The sequence below is a fragment of the Taurulus bubalis genome (assembly GCF_910589615.1).
Source record: "Taurulus bubalis genome assembly, chromosome: 8".
Taxonomy (NCBI): domain Eukaryota; kingdom Metazoa; phylum Chordata; class Actinopteri; order Perciformes; family Cottidae; genus Taurulus; species Taurulus bubalis.
In genome coordinates, this window is record NC_136596.1 from 2,176,021 (window position 1) to 2,198,372 (window position 22,352).

Genomic DNA, 22,352 nt, shown 5'->3' on the forward strand with positions numbered 1-22,352 from the left:
ATCTGGTCCGGACCGATCCTGTGAGGAGCTCCTGGCAGAGAGGCTCAGGTTTGTGACCGTTTGTTCTAAACAACAATGGCAGCTTCTAATAAATAGGTGAGCTTAGATGATCCGAAAGCATTGTAATATATGATATGAATACTGAAGAGTATTTATTTATTTATAGAAGAGCAAAGACCTGCACTGAAGGCTTTTATCGATCGAAAATAGGTTGTCCCTGTTTGATTGACAGATCAAACAGACAGATCAATCACTTGCCAAGTATTTTTTTGGCGCCGCCATTTTCCAAACAGTTTCTATTGATTTCATATGGTTCCCATCATGGTGTCCATCAACATTTATATTAACAAGGCGGTGCCAACTCTCTTTGGAAGAGATGCAAATTCGATGACGCATTGCTCTTGGAGGTTAAACGGAGGTTAAATGTTCTTATTGTAAGTCTGTTTAGACTGAAGTGCCAAAGCGCTAGATTACCATTATGGAATGGAATCCAGTCTGTCAATGTAAGAGTTGATGGTGGATCTAGGCTCAGAAAGTAATTTTCTTTTGACAAATTTGCCAAATATCTCATCTTCATTAGCCAAAGTATAATCCATGCACAAAATTAAATGGGATTCTAAATATTATAATATATATATATATATATATATATATATATATATATATATATATATATATATATATATATACGAAAGTTATGGACAAACTGAGACGAAAAGTAGCTTTTCAGGGATCATGAATCCTGTCTTGCTTTGAGAAAGACACTGACAGCCGTTTCTGTTTATCGGTCAATGTCAGGCAGAGGGAAAGTGCACAGTCGGCTTTATGGTTGAGCCATAAACCAGTACACATAAACCAGTACATATAAACCTGGAGGAGACCGGCTGTGTGGACTCAGTGGGGATCGACTGTAAGGGTGAGTGCTGTTCAGTCTCTTTTCACCATCAGTCAATCAGACTGGATTACGATTGAAGTGACAATAATCTCCAGTAATCAATTTGTGTTCTTTTATGATTTTACGTTTTCAATTTTGTTTTATAAAGATGCATCAAGTTAAAACTTGGGTTTCATTAAATGTCTTTAAAGTGTGGAAATTATTTACTATACTTTACCATCTAATGATAACAAAATGATCAATTATAGTTAATCCGATCATTTATTATTTTATTATTTCATTATTTGTTACAATACTAATTAAAGGATTCAAACGTGTATTTCTCACATACACAAGTAATATCTGTAGTCAAATGCAAAACTTCTGGAAAAAAGTGGAGTAAGGATTACAAAAAATAAATAATGAAAATTAAAGATCCAAAATATTGATTGTGTCCCAAAAATGTTTGACCCATTTGGTTTTGAAGATGTTCAGCAAAAAAACAAATGATGCCACTTTAATGTCTTCAATTCAAAAAATGTTGAGGAGCAAAATGGAATACATGTTTAGCCAAAATGATTTGACCTATTGAGTTTCAATATCAGTACAATATCATGATTCATCTGCAGATGAAGCTGTCAGTGTTGCTGCTGCCGGCCCTGCTGGCTCTGGCCTCAGCCAGTCTGCAGGACATCGTGAAGAAGAGCTCACAGCACAGAAAAGGTAAATATGTAATATTTTTTCACTGGTGTTGAGCCCTCTGACTCTTGCTAAACTAATCTTAGGAGTTTTTCATTTCATGAAATTGGATGAAAAGTGCTGTGTGGTTAAAGATCTAAAGTTTCCGTTCGTCTCTTTTGCACAGTTTCCTTACTGAAGCCCGAGCTGGAGGGTCAGGTGCCTGAACCGACGGGTAACACCGGGGTGTCGGGTCCTCTGACTCCGGCCGACCTGGAGCACCAGCAGGATCTACCTTCCTCCTTCGTTTTCGGCGAGAACGTCAACCTGGAGTGGCTGACCTGGGCCGGCTCCGTGCCCAACGGCGCTGTCGCCATCTACAACGGCTACACCGAGCGTACCGACTACGTCTGCAAGTACAAGTGCGAGGCCGGCTTCTACAACCCGAGCCTGGGCCCCTACTGCCGCTACCCCTACGGAGACGGCGAGTACTACGCCCCCGAGTTCGAGATCCTGTCCAACAAAGACAACTTTGAGTTCCTGGAGTGGAAGGAAGGTTCCTACGGCTCAGTGCCCCAATATTCAGTCAGGACCTGCCCAGGTGTTGGCATCTACGTTGGGAAGAACAAGTACGGCCTCGGGAAAGTTGTCCCTCAGTTTGAAGCCTTCTTCCTGCCTTGGGAAGGCGACGAGTATTGGTACAAGAAGTACCAGGTCCTGACCATCAACAGGGACGCCTACAGCCAGCACATCACCGACGTCAAGTACGCCATCGACGATGTCGCCATCTTCCAGTACCCTCCTGAGACCATGCGCATCTCCGGGGTCACCAACAACGAGTGCCAGACGGTGGTGAAGACAGTCACCATCTCAAAGACCTCGGAGGTGGAGACCACCTGGAACATCGGCCGATCCACCATGCTGGGCATCACTGGCAGCATCTCGGCTAAAATCCCCTTCATCGGCTCCGGCGGCATCGAGCTGGGCGGTGAGAAGACGCTGCAGTTCTCCAGGGGAACCACCGTGGTGGAGTCGCTCAGCCACTCCGTGTCCGTGGAGCTCACCATCCCCCCGAACCACTCCTGCAGAGTCCGCATGGAGGGGCGCAAGATCACAGCCGACATCCCTTACACGGCCCGCCTCAGCCGCACCTACCGCAACGGAGAGACCCAGTGGACGTCCATCTCGGGGACGTACGACGGAGTCCAGATCGGAGAAGTCCGGGCCGTGGTGGACCGCTGTGAACCCGTACCTGATGCCCAGCCGTGCCCCTGAAAGACTGATGGAAAAACAGATCTTTTGAACATCTGATAAGCAAATTATTCATAACAAAAAACATAATAATGGCAAACACATGTTGTGTTTAAATGGGACATATTTTGGTTGCTAAAAGAAAACATGTTGAAAATACATTTAAAAAAAATAAAAATCATTTGGCACTTTATCTTTGTTTTCACTTCAATTCTCCTCCCATTGAAAATGATGATACTGTTTACCATTTATGACTCATATTGTACACAAACATCAGAGCAGGTACATTTTTAGGACAGTTTTGAGTTTCTGCTCATTTACTTTCGAAGACTTAACTTAACGTTTGAGACTTAAACGTTTTCCATATACAATTATTAATACATGCTAAATTATGAGTATAATGCAACTTTAGGGGTTACATTTTGAGTGCTGGACTTTTACTTTAAATTGAAAATATTAGTTTGTGGTCATGATATTTTTATTACTTATATTACTTATTTGATAATAAAACAATTAACATGAACAAATAAAATGAAGATGGTAAGACGATTAATTCATGATACAAAAGAAATTAAATGTGAATAAATAATAAATTAAATGTGGAGGGCTTCACAATAGGTTAAAGTTGTCATTTAGTTCTACTCCATTTATTGGGCCTAACAAATCTTTTTGCAAAGGTTTTTATGCACTTTCCTTGTAAGTGAAGTTAAATCCTTAGAAAGACAGTTTGAATGTCTCCAATCAGGGGGTTTGCTCAAACTTTTGCAGTTTTTGGATTCTTTTCCAATAACCTTCGAAACAATATTTATGAAAAGAAAAATGACCAAATAACATTCAAACAGTTTTTGTTTTGCATAATTATATATATATATATATATATATATATATATATATATATATATATATATAATTATGATATAATTATATATATAATTATGATATAATTATATATATATATATATATATATATATATATATAATTATGATATAATTATATATATAATTATGATATAATTATATATATATATATATATAATTATGCAAAACAAAAACTGACATCTATTGATCATTTTAAGGGCAACAGGTGTTTCAGTTCAACCAGCGACCGTGTTAACTGGTGACTTTAAGTCGAATGCGTCTGCAGTTGCTCGTCACATAAATGGTTTGCTCGATAATAAAACTAGATATTAACAATGTTTTCTCTGGCTACGAGCCGTTGGCCTCTGAGTCTGTCCTGCTGTCTGACGCTCTGTTCATGAACTCAGAGGGTTGATCATCTCTTGACGTCTCTCTGGACACTAAACACTGGGCCTCTAGCTGATGATGTATTCTCACTCACTAACAGAACACGGATCTGAAGAGTCAATGTGTTTAGGTTGCATTCTCCATTACTGTAAACCGTAAAAAGGGAAATATACCTGCTTACCATCGGCATGTTAGCGTCGCCATTGTGATCACGTTAGCATGCCGATCTTAGCATTTAGCTCAAAGCAGAGCCACACTCTTAGTGTTGTTAATATGCACAGTTTGACTTTGTGGTTCAATTCCTGTTGGTCAAAATGCTTCAGCAGAAACTTGAGAAAGAAGACATTCAACATCCAGCGTTGACGTTGAATGCAGTAATTATTCCCTTTTGACGCTGCGAATCAAACTCTTCCCTCATGAGAGACACGTTGTTTCACAATATAATACAAGATGGACAAACAACATCACAGATAGGAATAGTTCACACACGTTTCCCACACGGCCGGCTGCAGGCTGCAGCAGCTGAAGGCCGTGACAGAGCGCTGCTGTCAATGTAGACGAGCTCTACGTTTCACACAGAGTCCTCGTTCAGACTCAAATAAGCGAATTGATAATAACTCCCCGTCTCAAGGACGCCCGCGGACGGCCGTGACCTCTCAATGATAGCGGCTGTGCGTGCAGAGCAACGTCCGCTTTAATCTTGGCAGCCGGCGACGTTACGTAACAGGGACCTTCTTCTTAATCAATGACCCACTATTACGGGGATCTGATCGCCGTGTCCCAGCCCGAGCTTATCTGAGCACGCAGTATCTGGCCATCAATGGACAAAGAGCGCCGCAGCACTTTGGACTTTGGCCTCTATCGGCCGGCAGATACAGGACGTTAAAATCCAGCCAAATGTATTTATGAAGCACTTTTAACGAAATCAAAGAGTACATTCACAGCAGGGGGAGGGAGGAGGGCTGCTTCTGCACGGGGATCAATAAAGAACCCGGTTATCGTGATCAGCATGAATAGTCTCTACAGTGAGCTGTGTTCTCCAGCCAAGGACAAAGTAGGTCAGGAGTCTACAGATTATAAATAAGTATATAATATATTTTTATATATATATATATATATATATATGTATATATATAAGTATAAATACTTCCACACAAAACAATCTAAACGCACCAATCAAGTTGATTTACAAAGGTATAGCTACTACTACTATTGTTATTGTTATCTTTTTTATTTATTTTGTTGTTTTAAATGTGGGATTGTGGGAGGGATGTACAATAACTGCTATATACGTCTGTTTTAGTTTTGATTACTGAGAAGTTACGACAATAAAAAACAAACAAATAAATGATGAAATAAGAACAGCAGCCTTATTTAACATTTTTAGTTTTTAATAATAAACCTGAGTAGAAGAACATATTTTTTTACCCATGTAGGAAAAACTATTCTTTAAAATCATCTGAAAACATGGGAACATCTGCAATAAATGGTCATACATGTTTTTTTCTCTGAGCATGAAGAGATTATATAAACTACAGGCGCGTCTAAATAATACTGTTGAGCCCCTAAACGCTCTATTAATCTGTGAGGACACATTAATGAGAATCAGGTCATGAAGGTCACTTTCCTCTGTGTCCTCGGGCAAGGCATCAAACCCCAGAGGGCAGAACACCAAACATAAGTGTGTTTTATTAAATGTTCTCGAAGCTTCCTGTGAGTCGACGTGTTTCCTCTGAACAGCTGACAGCAGCAGAGGCTGAACTCTCTCTCCGGTTTATTGCGGGCAATAAGTCTGCAGGGAGGTTTTAAGAAGCCGGCGGCGGCGCCAGGCGGCGTCACTGCAGGAGGAACCTGTCGAGGTAAAAGCTGCGTCTCGTCCCAATGACAACATTTCTGTCTGATTGTTTTCCTGCAGGGCATGGCATTGATTGACGACCAGAATCATCAATAAATTAGAACATTTTCAAATTTTAAACATGAAAAATTGTTACGATATTTGTTGTTGCCAGAAAATGTGTTCAGTAATTATTTATTAAATTAATAACACATGAATGGGCATACAGTTAATCATAATATAATAATTGCCTGAATTAGACATATTTTTTTGTAAATCACGTGAAGCGATATGATTTGTCATTTTTCCACCATGTTTTTTTATAGTATCGCATAAAAAGTATTCTGCTTAAAAATAATTATGCAACTCCATCATGTTAAGGAAAAAAATTACCCAAATTCTTGTGTTTTGAACGAAATGCTGATTTAATCATGCTTCATTTACATCCACTCAGATTTATTTACTTCAGCGTAATTTACTCTTTACTATTTTTTGCATGTTGGTAACTGAGATGATTCTAAATTCAACTGTTTAATATTATTAAATTATTGTATACAGAATTGACGATACCTCTCAATAGTTAATGCAGATTGTTTGACAAAACACATTTTATTAAAAAGGAGCTTTTTACCTGCTATTAAAAACATAAACATTGTCTTAAACGTCTACGACGAACATTTGTAACAATTTCTTTTAAAGGACTATTACGCAATGTCTAACCTTTACTGACCTCTGTAGGCCACCAGGAGCAACTGCAGCGTCAGCGTCTGCTTTGTGTACGTGGAACCTCGTCCACTCCAGATGTCTGAACATAAACAACACCACATTTTAACAAGAGAGCTTTTCAAAAATAATGCACTAATTAAATCTCCTTTCTGCGTTATTCACCAGGCCGGTTGCACTGTCCTTAAACTCCAAAACAAAGGTAAAGGCAATGTACTAGTAACTAATAACTTCATGAATTGTTGCATTGTAATAATTGCTGGGACTGAGCCATCATTTATTCAGAAGGCTAAAAGCAAGATGAACTAATTTGTGTCTTAAAAGAACCAAAAATGAATAAGAAGTCCGCAGATTATTGAAGTACAATTTAAGGGTATGCCATCTGTTAAATGTGTCAAAAATATACATATATACATATATATATATATATATATATATATATATATATATATATATATATACATATATATATATATATATATATATATATATATATATATATATATATATATATATGCTCTGACAAAAAGACTACATTAAATGTACTCTGTGGCCGTTGCGGGTGTGTCTTTTAATAATACATTTCATTTTTAAACACACTCTTCTTTCAGAAGAAACTCAGAGGTCTCCCTCCCTTTTGGAGGGAGACCTGGTGGGAGGAGCTATAGGTTTAGCAACCTTTGCAGCTAATGCTCATCAAAAAGAGTTGGATTTCTCTAACCTATTTATTGTTTATTGCTTATAGTTTCTCAAGATTGCGAAACCCGACCTTTAACTTTTCTCCCTTTTTGTCCTTCTTTCATCCAATGTTGTTGGCGGTCTTATTGTCTTATTACTTTTGTACCTTTGATGAGTTTGACATGCCGGTTGTGTTTTTGTTTCCCCGCGTGTGCAGATGAGCTGGCGTGTCGCTGTCGTCGTCGTGGCGATGCTCCACGTGGCCCAGCTGCAGGACTGGCAAGAGCAACCCAGCAGTGAGTCACATCTGGACCGCTGGAATAGAGCAGGGATGTCTGCTTTTTCAAAATAAAAGCCTTTAAAAACAGCGTTTACCAAGCGCTCTACAGAGAAGCAAAGCACAGATGTGCATAACGTCACGGCAGATACACATTTAAGAAAACAAAAGGGGAAGAAGATGAACACAACACAAACAACAATAACAACAGAAAAGAGCCACCAAACAAAATAAGGAGGAACAAAAGAACTGCTTCGAACCTTTTAAGCCAGACCCTCTTTTTTCAGATTTAAAAAAAAATAAAACGATACTATCTCCTCATCCACAGATCCGATCTAATTAATTTAAATTGCTAAAGTACTGTACCCCTTGTGAGAAGATACGTGTCGGTTTACATAAATAAAAAGAGATCGTTACATTGTAATAATTCCGAAAGCGTTTCACTAAAACACTCATAACCCTTAACAACGGTCAGTCAAAGAGATTCTGTTTTTATTTAGAACAATTGTCAGGTTTTGGTCAGTGAACTCACTCCTGGAAAACAATCACTTTGATACCCAACCATTTTATGTTTCTGTCTTTGCAGAGCCGTGGTTGAACCCGGCGCTGGAAGACGTCGTCCCTTCCCGGGAACTCATCCAACCTCCTAAATTCCGAGAGACCCCAGAAACCGAGGCGACCTCGCGCTCCTTCCCCATGTTCGGCGAGCACGCCAACCTCAAGTGGGTGACGTGGGGCGGCCAGCTCCCGAACGGCGCCGTCGCCATCTTCAACGGCTACACCGAGCGCACGGACTACGTGTGCAAAGTCAACTGCGAGGCCGGCTTCTACTCGGCCGGCACAGGGGCCGTCTGCCGGTACCCGTACGCCGACAAAGAGTACGCGTCCTCCAAGTTCGAGGTGCTGGTCAACGTGGACCACTTTGAGTTCCTGGAGTGGGTCGAAGATTCGTACGGGTCGGTCCCGAGCTACGCCGTCAAAACCTGCCCCGAGTCCGACATCTACGTGGGCAAAAACAAGTACGGCCTCGGCAAAGTGGTGACCCAGCACGAGGCCTTCTTCCTCCCCTGGGAGGGCGACGAGTACTGGTACAAGAGCTACCAGGTGCTCGCCGTCAACAGAGACGGCTACAGCCAGCACATCTCCCACGTGGAGTACGGCATCGACCAGATGGAGCTCTTCCACCATCCTCCCGAGGCCCTGCAGCTCGCCAAGGTCACCAACCTGGAGTGCAGAGACGTGAGGAAGACGGTGAGGCTGGAGAAGACGAGCTCGGTGGGGAAGACCTGGGACATCGGCAGGGAGACCCGCAACGGCTCCGTCTCCACCATGAAGGCCGCGGTGCCCGTCCTCGGCCCGGGGACGGTGGACTTCACCAAGGAGCAGACGGTGACCTTCTCGGAGGGCACCAGCGTGGTGGACTCCATGGGGCACTCCGTGTCCGTGGAGCTGGTGGTGCCGCCCAACCACTCGTGCGCCGTGAGGATGGACGGCAGGAAGATGACGGCCGACATCCCCTTCACGGGCCGGCTGAGCAGGACCAACCGGGACGGAGACACCCGCTGGACGTACATCACGGGCGTCTACGACGGCGTGAGCGTCGGCGAGATCAACGCCGTGGTGGAGAGGTGCCGGCCGGTGGCCGACGCCGCTCCCTGCCCCTCGACTCAGGACTGAGGAGCAGTCTGCTGCACTCAAAACGCTTAATAACACTCTTGTTTTCAAAATAAAATACAATCATGAATTTAAAGATGCTTCAGTGTATTTTTTAGGACATTTACTTAAAGCCCCTTGAAAGTAATTTTCTGGTTATTTATTTACTTGTTACAAGGCTGTACTATTTTTGTAATCATTTGAAGTACACGTGTCTAAGGATATGGCATCAATATTCAATAATAACATTGAATAAAACACACACACACACACACTTTCTTCTCATATATTACAGGGCACTGTCGAACAAAATAAATAAAAAAATAAAACACAATCATGAATTTCAAGGCATTTCTTACACATCAATATTACAGGGCATCATTAAACTAAATAATTAAATACAATGATGAAATGCAAGGTGTTTCTTTATCCTAAAATATCTCAGTTGAATGAAGACAAACAAAGGTTACTTTCCCCTTGAAAGTAATTTTCTGATTATTTATTTATTTTAATACTTGTCCAGTTAAAACCTGTACTATTTTATAAATCATGTGTCAAAATTCATGACATCCATATTGTCTCATAATATCAAAATAAAATACCAATAATATCAATGCTACAGGGCAATAACGAACTGAAACAAGTAATAAATAATAAATACATTAAATTAGAACATAAAAACATTTCGTAAAATCGATTTTTATTTAATTTATTTGCACAAAATATTGTTTCATTCAGTCACTCAACATTTATCATTAAACCATGCTCATGCATACATGTATATTAATAGTAGTATTATCATTAATTCTGCTTTTTTGTACATTGTTATTGCTTTTTACCATGTAAAGTTCCCTGAGTTCCTTTTAAAGCGCTAAAAAAATTTAATTACTTATTATTATTATAGTTGCGATGAAAATTATTATTAATAATAATAATACTATTAATAATAATATAGTGTAGTTACCAGTCCCCACGTCCAGGTGGTGCTGTGGTCCACCAGAGGACACAACCCGGTTTTCTTCGTGACTCGTTGACTTAACGGGTCACGTGACCAGAAGTGAGCCCTGACAGCAGTTCATATCTTAACATGAACTCTTCATTTATTTGTTATTAGTGTGTTTGTCAGTTAAAAATAACTACATGACGCAAAGTACAGATGAATAGAGATAAACGTTAAGCTCCAGCATATTGAATATCATTCATAAATAATTTTAAGCGGCGCTCCTGAAGGTTTTCTCGCAGGACTCGTCGTGTCCTCGCGGGGGGAAAAGACTCAAATTTGACTCCAACACACGAGCCGACTGTCTTTGTTTATGAGTCGATCGAAAGAGGTCACAGTTCTGAGTAGATTTTATCGTTATTTGTCCGTTTTTCTCCAAAAGCTGTTGAACTTTAGCACAATGCGGCGACTTCTAACCAGAATCGTGAACCGGGTTTTGCTGCGCGCGCAGTTTCCTCCAGCGATGGCCATCGAGACAGAAATACACACTGAAGGCCGACGGAGGCTGGTGAGTGACACACCGCACGCACTGTGCATGATGTGGGCAAGTTATTCATCACATAATATATATTGTAATACATTCTCTAGTCTCAGTCTCTATTACTTTTTAATTCCAATTAAGATGGATTCTGTGCTAGTATATATCAAATGAGATATACAGGTGTGTCCTCAAATTAACATATTTTAGAATATTTAGCTGTGTAATGTCACTGGCTGGTAAAGTGACATGTTGTGCAATGAGTTTAGCCACACACAATAATGTATTTGATGCAGACTGAGAAAAAAAACTCACAAAAAACAGCCACAATATAAGTTGTATTTGAGTTGTGTCCCCGTAAAGACAGTACTTTCTGTGTTTATCCGCTGTCATCTGACCTCCACTGTGCAGATGCACAACAGCTGTGCTGTGCACAGGCCTGCAGTGTGTCAGCAGTACACTGTGGGCATAGTGTTCCAGTACCTTCAGTACCTTCAGTACCATGAGTACATCAGTACTCATGGTACTGATGTACTCATGGTACTGATGGCGCCTGCACCTCTGCTCCCTCGCCTCCCCCAGAGGAACATTTGGTAGAAACAGTCATTCATTTCTCCTTTTGGGTGATTTTAAAACTTTTCTTTGGAAGTGTATCATTGAGCTCAAACACAACAATGGAGCTGTACTGTATGTAATAACAATACTAATATGTACATGTACAGCACGTTTCATACAGACCACATAGCTCCAAGTGCAGTTCAACTTTCCTTTTTACAAATATAATGAATAAAAATGGTATGTTTTTAGTGTAATTTAATGAATCTCAACAGATGAATAAGAACCGGAAAACATTTAAATTAATTTAAACTGTGCATATATATATATATATATATATATATATATATATATATATACACACTTCATGCACTTTTAAAGTGTATTCAAGTTGCAGAAATATACAAGCAGGTTTAAAAGACGGTAAAAGAACATTTCAATAATAATTTGGAAGATATATGTGACTACATTCAGGCATATATACAATCACAACATATATGTATATACTGTATATTTACATATATATGTGTAATATTCTTTGTGTTTACAGTGTGTGTATATTTATTTATGTATGTATATTTATAGATACATATATATATTTATATAAATAGTTGTATATGCATAAATAGTTGTGTATTTATATATTTCTGAATATATATACTTCTGAATATATATATATAAAAAAATATTTATATGTAAATAAACATATGTATAAATATTTATAAATACACAAATATTTATAAATACACAACTATTTATATATTTATAAATATTTCTTATAAACAAATAGCTATATATACAAATATTTATAAATATATTTGTATATATTTATGAATATATATTTATATAGATATTGTATATTTAATATTTGTGTATTTTTATATTTATGAATATATATATATATATATATATATATATATATATATATGAACAAATAGTTATACATGTATACATATTTATATATTTATAAATGAAGAAATAGTTATACATATATCAATATTTGTATATATTTATACATATTTATATATTTATAAATATGTGTTTTATTTTTGTAAAGATTTATGTGTGTGTGTGTGTGTGTGTGTGTGTGTGTGTTCCAGGTGGTGGGCCTGGGCAACCCGGGCATGGAGGGCACCCGGCACAGTGTCGGCATGGCGGTTCTCGCCGCGCTCGCCGCCCGCCTCGGCGTGGCCGACGGTTGGCGCGGCGACAAGCACATTTCCGGCGAGGTCATCGTGTCGGCGGCGCGGCGGACGCACGTGGTGTTGCTCCGCCCCCGGCTGCCGATGAACGTCAACGGCGTGTCGGTGGCCAAAGCGGGTGAGCTCACCGTGTTTGTGTTCATTCGTTTTGACTTATTCCTGAACTTTTGTTTTGTCGGCCTGAAAATGTTCCTTTCATCAATTTAGAAAATTACTCAAATTTGACACTCAATTGGTCATTTTAGCAGAATCGCCTCCATCATTGTCCCGGTTGCTGCTTTTATCCGCCGATTTAATATCGGAAATGTCTGCGTTCATCCTCATAATATTTGGATTTTTGACGATAGACGGAGCTCTCTCTAAAAGTAACACCGGCGTCGTTGTCGGTCATGTGACCTAAAAGTGTGCGTTCTTTCTCCAGCCGGTAAATTCGGCATCAAGCCTGAAGACATCCTGCTGGTCCACGACGAGCTGGACAAACCTCTGGGCAAAGTGGTCCTCAAGCACGGAGGAAGTGCCAGGTGGGTTTCCTGTTTCCTGTTTCCTGTTTCCTGTTTCTGGTTCCTGTTTCCTGTTTCTGGTTCCTGTTTCCTGTTTCTGTTTCCTGTTTCCTGTTTCTGGTTCCTGTTTCTGTTTCCTGTTTCTGGTTCCTGTTTCTGGTTCCTGTTTCCTGTTTCTGGTTCCTGTTTCTGGTTCCTGTTTCCTGTTTCCTGTTTCTGGTTCCTGTTTCCTGTTTCTGGTTCCTGTTTCCTGTTTCCTGTTTCTGGTTCCTGTTTCTGTTTCCTGTTTCCTGTTTCTGGTTCCTGTTTCTGGTTCCTGTTTCTGGTTCCTGTTTCCTGTTTCCTGTTTCTGTTGTTGCGTCGCTCTTCTGATTTCAGGTTGAAATCTCCTCAAAATATTATTTGTGAAGCTTTCAGTTTGTCAGATAAATAAATATTTTGTATTTATTTTCTGTACCTGTGTCAGCATCTGACTGCTTCATCGATTAGTTATCAACGATTAAATGAATGGTCAACTATTTAGCTCATTAATTCATTGGTTTTGAGTTATTTTTAAAGATGAAAATGTTCAAATTCTCAGATTCCAGCTTCTTTAATGTGAATATTTTCTGTTTTCTTTATTCTTCTGGGACAGAAAACCGAATAACTTTGAGTTTTTCTAAATTTCTCATTTCTTTTTCGGCATTTTTCAAATTTTATGGACAACAATTCAATTCGTCGAGAAAATAATCAACGGATTGATCGACAACGACAAGAATTGTTGCAGCCCAATTATGCACGCATTATAAACATGCTGATGATGTGTTTATAATCTGCTTTTAACACTGAATAATTATAGTTATAAGCACTCGTGAATATTTATGGTGCTTTAAAAACAAGAATCAAAGCACTTTATAAAGCATTTTATTAAGACTTACAAGGTTAAACATCATAATCAAAATTCTGCTCACTTTTTTTTGCAAAGATCATAGTGTCTAATTTATCTTATTTTATATTTGATCATATTTATAAATCAGATAGTTAGTCTTTTTTTATAATTAATTAAAGTCCCTGTTATGATGCATTTTGATGTTTTTATAAGTCGTCATTGTTTGCTTAATTAAAGTATTGCCTTTTGTATTTTTCTTGCATATATTTAATGATATTTTTTCACTTTTACTTAAAACAAACCGAGGCCACTTATAATAACTTATAATCACATTATGACACAGTTATATATTTCATTATATAAAGGTTAACATGTATTACGACAATATAAATTACAACACAATCAAAATGACTAGTAATTATGAACTATTATGATACTTAACCTTATAAGTTCTTAAAAAATGCTTTACAATGTGTTAACGTTTTAGTTTTTAAGCAACAAGAGCTTTTATCTATAATTACAACACTATAAGCAGAATATCATGTTTCTAGTGCATTATGGACATTATGTGAGGTGGTTGACATTAAGATGACATTGTACTACTTGAATAACAGTGAAACGACCTTTGACCTGGTCCTCTCTCCTCACAGAGGCCATAACGGCGTGCGCTCCTGCATCGACTGCCTGCAGACGGACGTGAGTGAAGAGTCGCTTTCAACACTAAAGCAGTACTACAGTGAAATATACTGTTTATTCATAGTAGAACATGAAGAAACGAGTCCTCGTCTCTCACGCAGGTGATGCCCAGACTCCGGGTCGGGATCGGCCGCCCGGCGGGCAACGCGCCCGTGGAGCGCCACGTCCTGGGCCGCTTCTCCTCCGCCGAGAAGAAGCTTCTGGACTCGGTTCTGGCCGAGAGCGTGGACCTGCTCCTCTCCCAGCTCTCCCAGGACGACTCCCAGCAGCAGCACCCCTCCTCACCAGCAGGGGGCGCCGGGAAGACGTGACCCTTCAGAGGCCTGGAGGCCGAACATGAACCATTTAGTATTATTTATGACTTCCAGTGAAGGGATTTGACTTGATTGTGTGAATTTTGAAGCTCATTCCGATGCAGGTTTCTATACATTTATTCTGTTTGTAATAATAAAAGTAAAGGACTGCGCAGCCTTGCTGGAGTTAAATGTGTCATTTTAATTTTTCTTATATTTTTTTAATGCCACAAAAAAAGTTACTCATTTATTTATTTTTTTATCCCGCAACTCGTTACACGAAAGTCCTTTCAAAATAAACTTCCGTCTTCACGGGAAACTCAGTTGGTGGTAAAATACTTACCTTTTATTAAAGATAATGAAATACTTAGTTATGTTTAATAAAAGATGGTTGTGTGGGTTAAAATAACTGAAGTGCTAAAGTTGCGTGACATAAAGGTCCACTCGTCCATCTCTCCCCCTGAGAGCGTTCGTGGTCTTTATACTTCCTGGTTCACGATAACATGGATAACAAAATAAAGTCGAGGAATATCTACGAATTACCGCGCATTGCATTTCTTTTATCTATGTTTCGTAGTTTTTTGCTCCGGAAGCCGGATCAGACCAATCGGCTTCATTTTAATGATAAAAAAAATGTAAAAAGCCAATTTGATCATAATTTATTATTTGCGCAATTGATAAAAGATGTATTTAAACGCAGGAAATAATGTCTCACCCATAAAGTGCAACTCAAGAACTAATCTGAGCTGCGATTGGCTCCTGTGTTCTTCACCAATTGGACGACAAGCTCTGAGACTGATCTGTGATCAGCGGCCTTCAGAGGATCTAGCCCAAAACTGCTGTATTTGGATGTATTGAACACCATAAGAATACACAAGTGAAATATATGGTTTTGTACATGAGAAAATTCAAATAGCCCAAATGGGCCCCAATGAGACCTCACCTGAATGCTCTCTGTTCTAAACCCTCTGTAACTTTGTTCTGCTTCACTTTATCAAAGTCAACCTTTGCAGAGAGAATGTTCACATATTGAGCTATGATTTGGGTTAGAGAATGTTCACATATTGAGCTATGATTTGGGTTAGAGAATGTTCACATATTGAGCTATGATTTGGGTTAGAGAATGTTCACATATTGTGTTATGATTTGGGTTAGAGAATGTTCACATATTGAGCTATGATTTGGGTTAGAGAATGTTCACATATTGAGCTATGATTTGGGTTAGAGAATGTTCACATATTGAGCTATGATTTGGGTTAGAGAATGTTCACATATTGAGCTATGATTTGGGTTAGAGAATGTTCACATATTGAGGCCTAAAAATAGGTTGTTTTTAAAAGGTTAAGTGAACAGACTCCCCGTTCAAACAGGAACAACAACAACAACAACAACAACAACAACAACAACAGCTCTTTTTCTTGAAGCTCAATTTCTCCTTTTGTACCCAAAAGTGGCATCGAACACACGGTTCCCCTCACATCCTGCTCTCTTCCGTCTTGTCCTCCCCAATCGTGGCTCTTTTAGCGACAAAAAAAACCCAACCGTATTGATTTCTCTTTTCCCGATTGTCCCACTAATTACACTCTTCATCAATTAGGCGACTTTAATGAGTCACATCCAGTCGAGAGGCGCAGTGCTCTCTCGCACACGGCAGAGAATGCCGAGGTGTGTGTGTGTGTGTGTGTGTGTGTGTGTGTGTGTGTGTGTGTGTGTGTGTGTGTGTGTGTGTGTGTGTGTGTGGAGGCTCAAAAAGAGCATATAAAACAGCGGAAAGGAGGCCGCTGAATGAGGGGAATCAATACAAAGGAGGCCAGTAGATTGCGATGGAGGGCTGAGGAAGAAAGGCGGGCGAGAAACAAAAGGGGCCGAACATTGTTTAGACCCGGTTTGTTTGAGGCCTTCTGTCCCGCTGTAGCTCAGAGTCACAATGGCTGCAGGGACACACTTGTGGACATGAGGAGGAGTGGGGGGGGGGGGTCAAAGGAAACTTCTTCACACCCTTAAACCCTCCCCCCTCGGCTGTGACCCCGGTGAGCCACCCTTCGCCTCCATCGGGTCACTTTCCCAGCCCTCTTCCTCGCTGGTCAGTGAGCTTCACTGCCGCCTTTCAATAACTTTTCTTCTTGCAGAAGGTCAGAGGTCAGCGGACACCTGGACCCTAAAATTTATTCAGGAATGGGACCTCCAACCTTCCTCCCACCATGCACCCGCCCGCCTTGAACCGCGGCCGGGCGCAGCCGGGCGGACAGTGGCCTGGTGGGGGGTCTTCCCACAGTTGTGCTGACTCTGCAGGAACACAAAACAAGCCCACTGGGACTGGGGAGGGTCATGAGGAGCTACATTAATGTAACACACACACACACACACACACACACACACACACACACACACACACACACACACATTCACGCTCTCAAAGCTCTCAATGTGTTTTTTGGTCACGATGCTCCAGGGAGGTCGACGTCGTGATGTCGGTCGCTCCACCGCTTCGGTCCCCGACTGGAATATCTCAACATCTATGAAACTAAATGTGGATCAGACATTCATGGTCCTGTCTGTGTTAGAGCTGCATTCTCTCTCCTGACCACCAGGGGGCCACTCCTCTGATTGTATAGAAGTCTATGCTTAATGTGTTAAAGCTACATTCTCTCTCCTGACCACCAGGGGGCGACTCCTCTGGTTGTATAGAAGTCCATTCTTCATGTGTTAAAGCTGCATTCTCTCTCCTGACCACCAAGGGGCGACTCCTCTGGTTGTATAGAAGTCTATGCTTCATGTGTTAGAGCTGCATTCTCTCTCCTGACCACCAGGGGGCGACTCCTCTGGTTGTATAGAAGTCTATGCTTCATGTGTTAAAGCTGCATTCTCTCTCCTGACCACCAGGGGGCGACTCTTCTGGTTGTATAGAAGTATATGCTTCATGTGTTAAAGCTGCATTCTCTCTCCTGACCACCAGGGGGCAACTCCTCTGGTTGTATAGAAGTCTATGCTTCATGTGTTAAAGCTGCATTCTCTCTCCTGACCACCAAGGGGCGACTCCTCTGGTTGTATAGAAGTCTATGCTTCATGTGTTAAAGCTGCATTCTCTCTCCTGACCACCAGGGGGTGACTCCTCTGGTTGTATAGAAGTCTATGCTTCATGTGTTCAAGCTGCATTCTCTCTCCTGACCACCAGGGGGTGACTCCTCTGGTTGTATAGAAGTCTATATAAATGACTCAAGCCAAACTCAAGTCTTCAAAATGTCTGTCCACAAACCAACGGGTGACGTCAAGACTTCTTACATACAGTCTGTGGTTTAGACACTTATTGTGACCAATAAGCAAACACGCAAATACAAAATACTTGAGTTTGAATATCAGGCCTTTTAGGGCTTTTATTGTGAAAGGTAAGAATGGAAGAGGCCTTCAGTAATTGTTTGTGTAGAAACGAGCATTAAGGGCGTTTTACACTAACATCATGGCCAGATTATTTGCTATTTGTTTTAAGTGTTGTTTTTATCCCCATTATTCTTCAGATAAACCCTCATGTTGTCCTTTTAATATTCCTGTAAGGACTGAACTGCACTTAGTCGTGACCTTAATGTATTTTATCTGCTGGTGTATTACGGTAATGTCCCAGTAGGGACCTGTAGTGTCCTCTAGTATCACAACTCTTTTTCTAATGTGTATTTTTTTAAATTTCAGAACACAGTGAAGCCGTCGGGGTTTCCCACAGCAGAGCTGGTGTGTTTCAGTGAATCCATCCGTCTCTTTTCCCGATGAGCAAGCATTAATAACGCGCCCCTTCTCCCCTTTGACGGCCATAATCTCCAGAGATCTCGGGCCTCCTGCACTAAATTATTCTTACAGGGCCGTGAAAAGGCAGCAGCGGGGCCCTTTAAGAGGCAAATGAGCATCCAAACGTGCAAAGATGTTCCCAGCAGAGGAAGCGTTAGCTCACCGTACACGCAGCGGAGCAGAGGGAATCCACCGCCGCCCTGAAGGCAAAGCCTGCTGGGTAATTTATCCCTTAACCCCTTGTCTCACTGTTTACGTTCGGCTCTGAGCGAGCGAGAAAGATGCACATGCTGGATTATCACCTTGTGATGTCGGTCTGAGAAGCCAATGCAGCGACAGTCGACTCAAGATGTCCTTGTTTCATACCCAACAAGTGTTGTTGCAATATGCTCTCATAAGGGTTTAAACTTTCTTATGCAGCATTCAGACCTGAAACCGGAAGTGAAGAAGTCCTCATGGTGAGTGAAAGACTGATCTTTTTAGATATATTCAGGTTTTTAACGTCGCTCGGCATCTCCAAGCCTCACGTGTTCCTCCATCTCCAATGCAGGATGTAGTTTTTGGCAGATTTCCTAATGTAAGCTGCTTTTATTGTGGCACATGCAATTTTATATTCCTGTACAGTTGTCCTTTCGCTAAGTCCCGCCCCTCCAGAGTGCAGTTAGTGGCAGTGTGGGCCTCACGGTAACGTCTTCACCGGTTTGTGTTTGATATATTGATCAGGCGGGTCGATTCGTGATCGTCTATTTCACCAATTAAAAGCGTTTTTGATTGTCTTTTAGTCATCATCCAGAACGTGATTAGCCTAGCTTAGCACAAACACTGAAAGCAGGGGGAACTGCTAGCCTAGCTTAATTGACAGAGAAACAAATTCACATTTCAACAACCTGAAGCTGTTTGATTTGCACATTTATTGTGTTTTTTTATTTTGTAGCAACATTGAGTTATTTTTTCCTAACTTTCAAAACAGGATCTATTAAATAAAATCCTGAAGCGATGTCTTTGTTTTATCTACAGAAATAAATAATGGATGTTTGATTACATTTGCCTTGTTGATTGATTTTGATTGCTGACAGTTTACTCTCTTTCATTTTAAAATATTATAAAAGGAGGTTTAACACATTGTTTTTATTTGTTTTATACATAATTCCATACAAACTTATATTATTGAAATAATGTCTATACAATACATTTGTATTTAAATGTAAATGTTGATCATTTAACTTGAGACATGCTCAATAAATAAATAAATGTCTCCTTTTAAAGTTTAGATTATAATTCTTTAGGAGAAAATGTAGTTTGATATTCAACCTTTCAGAAACATGTTTTTTTTATTTCTTTGAAGACCATGTGTTATAATGGAAAGCTCCAGAAGAGCTGGACCTCAAAGTGCACTGTGGAGTAAATGATTATTTTATTTAAGGCATGCATTTGTGAAAACGAAATTAGTCTTTCAAGATTTAAATACAAGTAAAAAAATTAAAATCTCATTTAAAGATGAACTTTTGTTTTTCTCTAAATTAAACACATTTCTACTTTTTAAATGAATTTCGTTTGTCTGAGTTTAAATTAACTTTGTGTACTTTTGTTTGTTGATTGTTGTCATTGTTGTATTTGTTTATTGTTGTCATTCTTTTGTGTGTTTGCTTTTTATTGTTCTGCCACCACGTCACCATGAGGGGAAGCCTCCAACTGTCCCTTACAGCAAGGGACACGTCATCTGTGTGTGTGTGTGTGTGTGTGTGTGTGTGTGTGTGTGTGTGTGTGTGTGTGTGTGTGTGTGTGTGTGTGTGTGTGTGTGTGTGTGTGTGTGTGTTACAATACAGTGTTTATGTAGAAGGTTTAACAAGGTTTGGATTGTAATTGAAAATGAAGTAAAAAAAGAAAGAAAGAAGAAATAAATAGAGAGAGAGAGAGAGAGAGAGAGAGAGAGAAAAGGAAAAATAAGACCGTTGTGTCTTTAAGAGGTTTGCTGGTCGCAGCTGCTCTCTCTCTCTCTCTCTCTCTCTCTCTCTCTCTCTCTCTCTCTCTCTCTCTCTCTCTCTCAGTGCAGATTCATTACTTCTTCTTCTCCTCCCGCACAATGGGCATTTATCATCAACCCCCGCGGTGTGTGTGTGTGTGTGTGTGTGTGTGTGTGTGTGTGTGTGTGTGTGTGTGTGTGTTTATTCAAATCTCAGTACCAAGATCGGACCGGCACACTCTCTCTCTCTCTCTCTCTCTCTCTCTCTCTCTCTCTCTCTCTCTCTCTCTCTCTCGGTGACACGGACGCACCGGGGCTTATTGTTGGAGGAGCCCCAGAAAAGCCCTCCAAAATCGGCCAGTGAGGGAGGAAGGGAGGAGGAGGAAGAGGAGGAAGGGAGGAGGAAAGGAGAGGAGCGCCAGTAGGAAGCCGGCGGCCGCGGGTGCTGGTTGTCCAGCCGGCTAGCATCCAGAGCCTTCACCCTCCTCCTCCTCCATCATCATCATCATCATCATCATCATCATCATCATCATCATCATCATCATCATCATCATCCTCTGCTTCTGGAACTACCGCGCAGAAGCAGCTCGTGGCTCCTCTTGAGGTTCTTTTGCTCTTTTTCCGTGCAGGTTTGTGCAGCTTTAAATGCATTGTTTAATGTTTTTTTTGGGGAGGCTCTTGGTGGCGGTGAGCGGGGAGAGAAGAGAGGAAGAGAGGATGGAGGAGAGAGAGAGAGAGAGAGAGAGAGAGAGAGGCGCTTAACAGGTGCAGAGATGGCGGAGAGGAGTTTTTGGGGGCAAAAAAAGAAGCTGCTTCGATTCCCAGGATTCCTCTTTCTTCTTCTTCTTCTCCTCCTCCGCCTTCTTCCTCTCCACAAAGTTATAATCTGTGCTTTTGTTTTTCGGCTGCTGTGTTGTTGTTTTTGTTGTTGTTATTCCTGATAAATTGGAGTCTAATTAGTGGCTGTAATTGGATCACGTGCCTCTGATGGTGAGTCTGAACTGGTGACTTCAGCGGCGTTAACACACACACACACACACACTATATATATATATAAACCTGTATCTTCATCCTATAGTCATTGCATGTCTGCTTTAGAGACGCTCTGTATTTCTGAGCTCTAGCTGCTGATTGTCCAAACGCAATTCTTGTGAAATTTCAAACCCAAACCCGAGAGTTGTGCCTGGACATCTGTTGCTTCCGCTCCTCTCCGACGAGATGCTTCTGTTCTATTTATTATTATTCTCTGCACGTCGCTCGTTCCATTTATTATGATTGTGTTTTTCTCAGAGCACATAATCATCCTTTTCCTCTCTTTGAGTTATGAATCCATACATGTTGCGGGCTGTTCCTCCAATGACTTTTATTTTTGTAATGAACTTTTAATTCTAATAATTAACTGAAGCACTGCAGCAGAATGCATTGCAGGCCTGAGAGGAGACAGGAGGCCAACAACAACAACAATAATAATAATAATAATAATAATAATAATAATAATAATAATAATAATAATAATTCTAGCTGGACCTCTTCCCTCAGAGTTCTCCTCTTCCTCCACGTGTTCCTGCTCCACTGAGAGCTTTTGTTGCCGCCTTTTGTTGCGTTTTTTGGGGATTAGCATAATTCTCCAGGAATGTATCATTTTAATTTTGTTTAACAAACCGTGACCTTCTTGTTCTTCCCCCTCGAGCCTTTGATGCAGAAGAGGAGACGCCATCAAAGCCAATAGAGAGGAATTCGTTTGTATGATTCTGCTGTTTTAATAATAAAGAGTGAACGATCACTGAGGATTCAGATTTATTTTTCT

At 40.5% G+C, this 22,352-nt stretch overlaps 3 protein-coding genes across 3 annotated transcripts; all 3 read left to right on the plus strand.

The window, feature by feature from the left end:
- Positions 1-1,503: 1,503 nt before the first annotated feature.
- Positions 1,504-2,827, plus strand: LOC306739774 (natterin-3-like; the record flags this gene model as incomplete). Its single annotated transcript, XM_079221828.1, has 2 exons — positions 1,504-1,597; positions 1,740-2,827. The coding sequence occupies 2 exons, from the start codon at positions 1,504-1,506 to the stop codon at positions 2,825-2,827; spliced, it is 1,182 nt and encodes a 393-aa protein (XP_079077954.1).
- A 2,230-nt stretch (positions 2,828-5,057) lies between these two features.
- On the plus strand, positions 5,058-9,237 carry LOC306740143 (natterin-3-like; the record flags this gene model as incomplete). The annotated part of the gene is made up of 3 exons (XM_079222250.1): positions 5,058-5,102; positions 7,501-7,579; positions 8,147-9,237. The coding sequence occupies 3 exons, from the start codon at positions 5,058-5,060 to the stop codon at positions 9,235-9,237; spliced, it is 1,215 nt and encodes a 404-aa protein (XP_079078376.1).
- Positions 9,238-10,526: 1,289 nt separating this feature from the next.
- ptrh1 (peptidyl-tRNA hydrolase 1 homolog) lies at positions 10,527-14,843 on the plus strand (the record flags this gene model as incomplete). Its single annotated transcript, XM_079222814.1, has 5 exons — positions 10,527-10,721; positions 12,347-12,566; positions 12,870-12,969; positions 14,467-14,512; positions 14,614-14,843. 5 exons carry the CDS (start codon positions 10,527-10,529, stop codon positions 14,821-14,823), a joined length of 771 nt encoding a protein of 256 aa, XP_079078940.1. The 3' UTR covers positions 14,824-14,843.
- Positions 14,844-22,352: the final 7,509 nt, after the last annotated feature.